General features: G+C 43.3%; 1 protein-coding gene across 1 annotated transcript; it reads left to right on the top strand.

Moving 5' to 3' along the window:
- The first annotated feature begins 890 nt into the window (after positions 1–890).
- Positions 891–7,305, top strand: LOC119434432 (ATP-dependent RNA helicase DHX33). Its single transcript, XM_037701585.2, has 7 exons — positions 891–975; positions 2,994–3,060; positions 3,541–3,645; positions 4,923–5,056; positions 6,209–6,275; positions 6,767–6,876; positions 7,204–7,305. The coding sequence occupies exons 1-7, from the start codon at positions 908–910 to the stop codon at positions 7,292–7,294; spliced, it is 642 nt and encodes a 213-aa protein (XP_037557513.1). The 5' UTR covers positions 891–907; the 3' UTR covers positions 7,295–7,305.
- The last annotated feature ends 1,962 nt before the right edge of the window (positions 7,306–9,267 follow it).

Genomic DNA, 9,267 nt, shown 5'->3' with positions numbered 1-9,267 from the left:
AAAGAACCACTTTTTAGCACCAACGCAGTCCTTGCTTTCTTGAAAGATGTTGTGCTACATGTAACTAGCCCAATAAGTTCGTAGTGCATCCTCTCTCTAGAGGATGCTGCTGCGATAGTTTTTTAACTGCACATGCCTCCAGGCCCTTGTGTTTCAAGGGCCCTGTTTAGGCACTTGTGCTTCTGGCCAATACTTGTATCTTTAATTTTTTGTAACTCGTATCATTCTTTCGCAATGCATTCTTCATGTCCATAGTACACATAATCACTCATTGCCATAATCTTATTACTTATAGATTTTACGCACTTTACAGCGACTGATTTTAGGCCCCTTTACAGCCATGCCACATCTAATGTTCATATAATTCCCTATTCATCTACCACTAACAAGCCATTACCATCGTCTTGGCGCGAACTAATACTGTCATGGCGCTCTTTGGCCATACCTGGCCCTTGCGCCACTAAACTCCAACAATCATCAGCAATTTATGAGAAATTACGTGCCAAAAAATAAAATAAGCCATTTTTTGCACTTTAAATAGTTGGGTAAGTTAAATAAGACATGCTTATTCAGGAAAAAAAAAAAAGTCATTTCTACCCTGGCTCCTGATTTCAAAAAAAGCTTTTTGTGTGTGGCCTCCCAGCTTAATAGAGTGAATAGTTTAGTTTTGAGCTAGCTAGGCAGGGTAATAGTCTTCCAAGTGTGTCATTAATTTATGCGGATCAGAAAATGCAACCTTTCTATTAAACTTCTTTTAGCACACCTTCTTTTAAAGTTGTTACAATAAGAACGCAAGCCTCTATAAGTGACCTCTCTGGTACTGAAGGGAAATGGGGTCGCTCTTCTGTTTCACCCTTCATCATGTAAATAAATAACTTTGTTGCAGCTCACAGCCCTGGGCAAGAAAATGGCTGCCTTCCCCCTGGAGCCTCGGTTTGCTAAAATTATCCTGTGTTCAAAAGAGCTTGGATGCACGTAAGTGATTCCATCATCTTAAGGCATGCTGTGGTATATTCAGCTGTACCTTTAGATGTAACGCTAATCAGTTCCGAAGTTTGTCCCGAGTCGCTGGAAGTAGAAACATTTCACCTTGACAGCAATGGTGGCATTTAAATTGAACTACTGGTACCTCATTAACAGGTGCTAACCTGTTAATGAGGTACTAGAGTACTAGAGTTGAGGTACTATAGTTGAGCCAACAAAGTGCATCATGCTGGGCATGTTACAATGGCTGAATGCCTGGACATGGGCAAAACCTTGCACCTGTATTACTCTTGTGAGTGCTCTGTTAGTTATTGACCATCGCAGTTTTTCCCTCTTTGTTGTATCTTTATGGAAACCATCCTATTAGTGCGTTGTTTTAGGAAGCATGTAGCTCAAAATATGCATAGCAGTGGTACTGTATCTGTAGTCAATGGAAATGAAGAATGCAGTAGTAAATGCACTTCAAGGGGGACATGTGCAGAACGTGTGTAGATGTGCCGGCCTTTATAGCTTCAGATGCTTCCATTTGCTTGTTATTCATGTTCCTTCACATTGCTCAGACACTGCAGTGGCATGAATCTTCTCATTGTTGGGTGCATTTGTTAGCTGAGCTGCTAGCACTACCGATGTCTGTAAAAAGAAAATGAAAACAATGAGTTTGTAGCAGACTGTGCACCTGGTAAAATCTTTCGGGCTTTTAATTTTGTGATTTTCAGTCTTATACTCAATTTCTGGTTAGAAAGTACACTGATCACAATGTATCCCTTATACTTTATCGCCTCATATCACCTGCCAAGAGATTCTGCTTTTTTAGGCATTTTGCCATTACTGATAGCGGTACAGTGTCTGCTTTTGCATATTCAACACTGACTGTTATGCAAAGAAAAAAATTTATGCGACATGCACATTGCACTCTGCAAGGTCTTCCTAAACCCATTACTGTTTCTACAGTAATGAAAGTCCCGTAGTGTGCACTGATTAACTCTTTCCGTACGGCGCCCATTGGGCATGGTTAGCCCTCTATCGATGGTTTTAAACGCTGCTTTCGAGACCTTCCGCGCCGCTCACGAACATACTGCACTATCGGACGTGAGGGAGGAGAAAGTATATTTTTGTTTTCTAAGCAGTTCACTTTTTCCCGCCAGGCAGTGATCTTTAAACGTGATCCGAAGTTTCGCGATCGTCAAAGCAGAACGCAAAAATGTCCGGCTCCGGAAGCGGCACATGTGCTTCAGGAGATCTCAGATATCGCGATTCCGCTGCCTCTGCGGCTGATCTTATTGACGCATCGAATAGCCGCGAGTCAGAGGACGCTGACTTTTTGTCAGACTTTGAGTCTGAAAGCGACGACGACGCGAACCAGCCCGGAACATCAGTGGCCGCAGCCCAGCACACCCAACTGTAGCAATTTTTGTTGCAAAATACCTGTTCAATGAAAATTTTTATTTTTTCAGAGATAGGTGCTTAATAGACGGCAACACATTTTGTATATCTCAAAATTTTCTGAACTTTTTTTTCTTAGTAGATACAAGCGTGTCTACAAATTTTGTTCAATTTTATCGCACAATCTTGATTTTAACAATTTGTATCTTTTTTACCATACATCTCGTTAATAAAACTTTATGCATGAAAAGTGTATTCATTTTGCTTTCTGTTTATGTATTACATTAAATATTGAGTGCAGTAGTTCCTTCAGAAAAAAACATCTGCCGTAACATACAAAAAACAGCTATTTTCCCCATGGTAGGGAAAGAGTTAAGAGTGGATGAACGAGGGAAATTATCCCAGAACCCTTCCTTCAACAATGGGCTTTTCTTTGTTGCTGTCATGAAGACAAGACCCCTTGTCGAAAGTTGGCTCTAGTCTGAGACTTCCCTTGCTCATGCTCTCTTAATCAGTTCAAGTTTTCATCTTCTGTGACTCTTTTGTTTCGTTTGAATGCATTGTGCACAGTACAGAACTTTGAATTAGCTGTGTCACTGCTAATTGTTTGTCTTTTAACTCTTCAGGGATGAGATTCTGACAATAATATCTATCTTGTCTGGTGATTCCGTGCTGTACTTCAATGAAAAGCAGGTGAGTATGCTTACATAAATGGACTTGAAGTTGGACTAATTGGTCTTGAGCAATGGGCATGTTGAGCACAAATTACACATACACAGATGTATGGACAGTGAGCTCCTATGTTGTCATGTATGTTATTGCCTATGAGCGCCTATGCCCTCCTCTCTGTTTGTGCGCATTTGCGCTCAACAAGCCTGTCATTGAAAAGCATGTTTACAGTTCAAATATTTCTTTTAGAGTCTCATATTTTAACACGCAAGTCCGACACACTATCGTGTCTTTAGCATATTTGCTGTCTGATGCTTCGATATCTTATGAATATCAAAATAGCCTGGATGCCTAGTCAAACTTCCTGGTTGCTTTTGATATAGAGATTTCAACAGTGCACAAAACTGTGGTCCCTTCTATTTATTAATTATTCTAAATTACTGCACAGAATTATGTATACATGGGCTTGCTGATGCAGTTGATTATTCTGTTGCTTACTCACAGAGGGAACGTGCCGCTGAGGTTTGGAGAAAATTTCAGTCAAACGAAGGAGACCACGTGATGCTGCTGAATGTCTACAAGGCTTACAAGAGTGTCAAAGGAAACAAGGTGAGAGGGGGCCAAATTTAGTGTGATGTCTGTGAGCCAGTAATGACGTGCGTCCACTGCCTGAGTAGTAGTTACACAACCGTAGAACCTATCAAAACTTGAGTGCATTATGCTTGTTGCCCTTGTTTCCCAACTCTTTCTGTTGCATGGCACATGAATCGACTTCATCCAGGCTGCCTTGGAATGAATGCTGCAATTTCTTTATTGGGCATACTATTTAGTAATTCTGCATGTAGCCAATGAGGTCTGTGATGTAGTATTGACCGGACATTTTCAGCTTGTTATGTTTTTGTGTTAAATGGTGTTATGAACCATCCACTAAACCCCAGAAAACATACTAACAAGCACCTTAGCACCCTAAGTAATTTACTATAATAGTCTTCATTATTTACTATAATATTCCTGTTTCTATGAACCAGTTTCACCCAGGAAGTGGATGCGTCATGATGTCATGTGCGTTACCTAGCTTCGTTCCTGCAATCGCTGCAGCTGCCACATGCACACTGAGTACTCTTGTTTACCTTCTTATGAGCAACATCGTCATACCTAACCTTATTTGCTTCATAACATAATCAAATTTTGCGATGTGTCATGATTTTACAAGAATGTTGGTAATGCCAGGTCCTTCATTGTGAGACCAAGTTTAATATCAAATTTAAATATTTGATGTTTCCCAACCTTCACGCTTGCTAAGTGTCGTCCTTTTGTGTGCGGAAAGCATGTGGTAGAGTTTCTACAACTTGTAATTATGTGTCAGTACTTGTGCTACAGTTACGCAACCCACTTTGACCCCTCAGTGTTATCTGATCATATCGTAATTTTACGCGCAAGCGTAGATGCCCCGTCTGTGAAATCAGCGAGATTATGTTTGTTGCCACGAGGGAAGCGAGCGCCACAGGAGGAAGGCACCTGGAAGTGGAGAACAGAATCACTGCATTCGCCCCTTTTCGTTTGTGCTTCGACGCCGTGGTGCTCTCGGTGCATATTTGTGGCGTCTCTTCTCTGCATGTGTAGCAATGTGCGCTTTCCCTGTGGCATGCCAGGCATCGCACCATCGAGATCAGTGTAGCATCCGCAACCACACTCGCGCCCTTTCCGTTTGTACTTTGATCCTGCAGTGCTCGCTGTGCATGTTCGCAGCGTCCACACGCTTGCGCATAACCCGCGTTCACGAAGTGAAACATCACTACAACTTTTTTCTGGCACTGAAATTTTTGCGTCTGATACCTGTGGTTGATTATCTACAAATGAGCAGTCTTCATAATGTTTCTATGCAGGCTTGGTGCAAGGAAAACTTTGTCAACAAGAAGAACATGCTGAAGGTCATTGAGATTAGGTCCCAGCTGGCTGACCTGTGTGTGAAAGCAGGTGTGCCATCAAGATCATGCGGCCAGGATAGCGCGGCATTTCGGTACTGTGTCGTTTTCATTGACTTTTTTTTTTTGTTTTTTACTTTTCTACGTTCAGCCTCCTGCCAAAGATGAAGCTGTGCTTTGCTATCAACAAGCTATTGTGCATGACTGTGCATACAAATAATGGAGGCAGCGAGACACTACAATCCAAATTCAACACATGCAATTCATTACAGACTGCAGCACCTGTGAAAGAAAATTAGTCTTGTGATAGCTAAAGCACATCCAGACTTAATGCTGGCCTGCTTTACGAGTGTCGCAGTCCACGTTGCACTCACACTTGTTACGTTGTGAAATTGGAAAATAAGCTCTGGAATTCCATCCAGCTATGAAACCCACCACACTGTCATTGGCTGTGGTGTTCTGCTGCTGAACACAAAATTGCAAGTTTAATTCCCTGCTGCAGCGCTCACGTTTCAATGGGAGCAAAAGGCAAAAAACGGTCTGGTACTTAGATTTAGATGCACATAACCTCATGTGGTCAGAATTAATTCAGAGCCCTCTACTATGGCGTACCTCATACTCCACTCTGCAGTTTCAGGACGTCAAATCCCACAATTTAATTAATAGCATCACATTATGACCAAAAAAACATGCCATAGGACATTGCATGACACCTAGGCAGTGAAGAAATTTTAGTGGCTCCAATTGACCATGAACTATCTGGCATCGTCGCTCTCTAGTCTAAGCAATGCCAATGAAAGGAAACAAAGGCAAGCTTGATGTGGGATTAGTTATGTATTAGCTATATGCTAAAATAAGAAGGTGTAGTGGTACCACAACCTGATTATGAGGCCAGTCACATGTGTTTCTTAGTCAACAAATGGGTGCTGTCAGAGTCAGTTCTTTCATGTAACGTAATGTTACATGCACTCTTCCAACAAGACAGGGGACAAACTAGCACTGTTGTCATCTTTATGGGCTTTGCGGCTTGGCCAATATCACACTGAATTGTTTGCTATCCTTGACATGAAGTAATCCTTTTTTTGTAATGCTTAGTGTTCTGTTTTGACTGCAATGCATGTATAAAATAGGCATGCATGGGCTAGTGAATGAAATTTAGAATGTAGTAGATGAAACTAGACTTAAAGTTTGTAAGTTTTGACGTCCCTGAGTACCTTGCACTAAACTGGGGCACTGTTCTCTCACAGAAAATGCCTGGCATCTGGTCTCTTTACCAATGTTGCCGAACTTCAGAAAAATGGAGATTACCTAACGGTAAGTGCCCTCTTACACATTGCACACAACTGCCTTACACCCCAGTATTTTCCATATGCTGGTAAGTATGTCATGTGACAGAGAGGAAATGCCTTTTAGCATACCAGCTGCAAGAAAACTTTCAACTCTTGCAGAGTTCGCACCGTTCCATTGACTACTTCCAGTACTTGATTACCAAGAGATTTATTGCTTACTAAATTTTGTAAACAGTGCATAAGGTGGACTACGCTTTACCATGAGTGAGGAAATAACTTAAATTGCTAAACGAAGTCATATTAATAATAATAGTAATAATAATAGTGTAGAATACACAGAGCACAACAGATCATTGGTCATGAAATTGCTGAACGATTGCTCCATTCTGTGTGGTAGTTGCAACTTACCAAATATGCAATGTATCATTTTTGAATTTTGCTTCATGTAGCTGAATTTTATTCCAAGGAAGTCAAATAAAATTCTAATGTTCAAATATTTCTCTCTCTTTTTGCCAGCTGGATGCACGCAAGAAAGTCCACATTCACCCATCATCTTGCCTATTCTCATCATCACCAGCATGCGTGGTGTTCACTGAAATGGTCGAAACAACCAAGTGCTACATGAGGTGAGCAGCTTATTCAACTCTGAATAGTTTCATACGTGCCTAGGCATGGCTTGTGGAGGAGAAGGGGGTTTCATGGGTGGAGCACAAATCAAGTGACAGACCGTAACACATGGACAGTGCTCAATTGGTAGAGCAACTGCCCTGTATAAGTGGTGGTGCCGGCTTCTATCTTTGGACCAGAACTTATTTTAGTTCAACTGAGCTTTCTATCTGAGGAACCCACATGGATTTCATTTACAGCTTCATGCCACTTTTAAGTGGATAACGATTTTGTCTCTTTTGTAAACTTCTGCCACATGCAAATGCATTTTGGGGGGCTTGTTGCAGGAACTTGACTGTGGTGGACCCTGACTGGCTGCCTGATGTTGCTCCACAGTATTTCAAAAAGAAGCGCCTTGGTGCCAAAGCACTGTCCTGACCAGACAGGTACATTGTTTAAGCTAACCTCTCTCTCTCTCCTTCTTTACAGAAATTGAAATGTGCGTGGCTCTGACTAAAATTGGTGTCTGTATAGTCAGTCTGTCTTTGTGAGAGTATTCATTGACTAGTCCGATTCATCGAGATGCCACCTTTGAAACTCAGTGCATCATACACGAAGCAAACTACGTATCTTAATTGATTTTACAGTGATGTTTAGGAAACCATTAACATGTTTAATGCTTATGTTAAGGGCATCTTCAGGTGCTATTGTGCTCAGTATGAGCTACTACGTGCGAGCGCATGGCAAAACGCTTTCCCAGGTTGGAAAGTGGCACTGATGGCTGCCGTGTTCCCAACTTAAAGGGAGAGGGTTCTACTGTTATTTTTAGACCATTGCCTCTTCATGCCTGCATTTGCCCATTCTCCCAGGCTTGAGAATGAAATCTTTGTCTTACAAAATTTTCTGAACAGACTCGTGCTCACCTTTTGTGGAGCTAGGCACCATTCATGCATCTGAAAATTGTAACTATGGACGCCTGAGCATTTTACGTTTGATTATCAGCCCTTGATGCATCATCACACAGGTTTCTGCATTACCACTCAATGCCACAGTTACAAAGCGAATCTGTCATGTCCACGCTGCCGCCATGGCTTAAAGTGGCGGTTCCACTCCACGGCACGAGTCCCCCGTTTTCAGTACTACTTTTGGAGCAACCGTGGCAGCTCTTCTACTTAGGATATAAAGTTGTTGTATATACCATAAAAAAGCTTAATTCTTGTAGATTCCAACTACAGTAGAACCCCGCTGTTACGTTCCCGGGTGCTGCGTTTTCCCGGCTGTTACGTCGTTTTCAGCCGGTCCCGGCACAGCTCCCATAGAACCCAATGCATTGGTAACCCCGCTGTTACGTCGTAACTGTGGGACCATTCCCGCATCATACGTTGCGAACTGCCACACCGCGCCGGCCCGAGCGGCCATTTTGACTTTTCATGTCGCTTGGCTTGGTTGCTTGACGATGGCATTGGCCGCCCGAAGTGCTGGGGGCGACATTTATTACGTATTTTCGGTTTCCGCCAGCAAAAGTATGGCCTTTGATATCCGCTTTTGCTATCTAAAGATGATGTCTATGACGCGTTGCGGCCCTAAAATTGGTTTTGGCTCATAGATGTTCCGTAAAAGTGCCAAGTGCGATAACGCCGTCGCCGCGCGCCGTATGCTTTCTATCGCGCGCGAGACGCAGTCGTCGGCTCCCCTCGCACGCTTTCACTCGCACATACAGCATACGTCGCCGCGCGCCGTATGCTGTATGTGCGAGTAAAAGCTTGCGAGGGAAGCCGCGCGGCCGTATGCTGAATGTGCGAGTGAAAGCGTGAGAGGGGAGCCGACGACCGCGTCTCGCGCGCGAAAAAGAAGCAGGAAAGAAGCGCGCCTCCTTCCGTTGCGCTCGAGGCACCAGCGAGGGAGCAAGGGCGGGGGGGGAGGTAGCGGGCAGCGTTGTGCTCTGGCATCATACTGCGCGGCGGCGCGCAGTCCCGCGGGCCGTATCTTGAAATCGATCTGCGTGGGGGCAGATTCTACGCAGTGTAGGTGCGTCGGCGGCTCGTGGCTTTGTGCGTGCTGCGTGTTCTCGGCGCTCAGTTTGGGTTGAAGCGATAGACAACAGCACGAAGGTCACTTCGCTCGCTTCTGCAGCGGCGCTTAACTGCGCGTGTCCGCGCTCATCGAGTGTGATGTGTTCATGTTTGCCTGTGGGCGCTGACACCGTGTTTGTTAATTAGTTAATAACCGAATGTTTACAAGTTTATACAGACGATAAAACTACTATTCTTACTGTGTATAGCTCATCGCAATCGATACTTCGGCTGTCGGGCGAAACTACTTTTTGTCGCACGTAAGAATTAAAATAATATTGTGTGCAATTCAACACTACTCTCATTTCTCAATTTTTCCTGTTTCCTGGCTCTTGCGTT

Source organism: Dermacentor silvarum, unplaced genomic scaffold (genome assembly GCF_013339745.2).
Source record: "Dermacentor silvarum isolate Dsil-2018 unplaced genomic scaffold, BIME_Dsil_1.4 Seq1065, whole genome shotgun sequence".
NCBI lineage: Eukaryota > Metazoa > Arthropoda > Arachnida > Ixodida > Ixodidae > Dermacentor > Dermacentor silvarum.
This window is presented reverse-complemented; position numbering and strand designations above follow the sequence as displayed.

What these genes read in the sequence shown, in the direction of transcription:
- LOC119434432 (XM_037701585.2), top strand. Translation starts at nt 908, where the DNA reads ATGGCTGCCTTCCCCCTGGAGCCTCGGTTTGCTAAAATTATCCTGTGT. An exon ending in TCAAAAGAGCTTGGATGCAC is followed by an intron (nt 976 to 2,993) that starts GTAAGTGATTCC and finishes TTAACTCTTCAG; the next exon opens with GGATGAGATTCTGACAATAA. An exon ending in ACAACCAAGTGCTACATGAG is followed by an intron (nt 6,877 to 7,203) that starts GTGAGCAGCTTA and finishes GGCTTGTTGCAG; the next exon opens with GAACTTGACTGTGGTGGACC.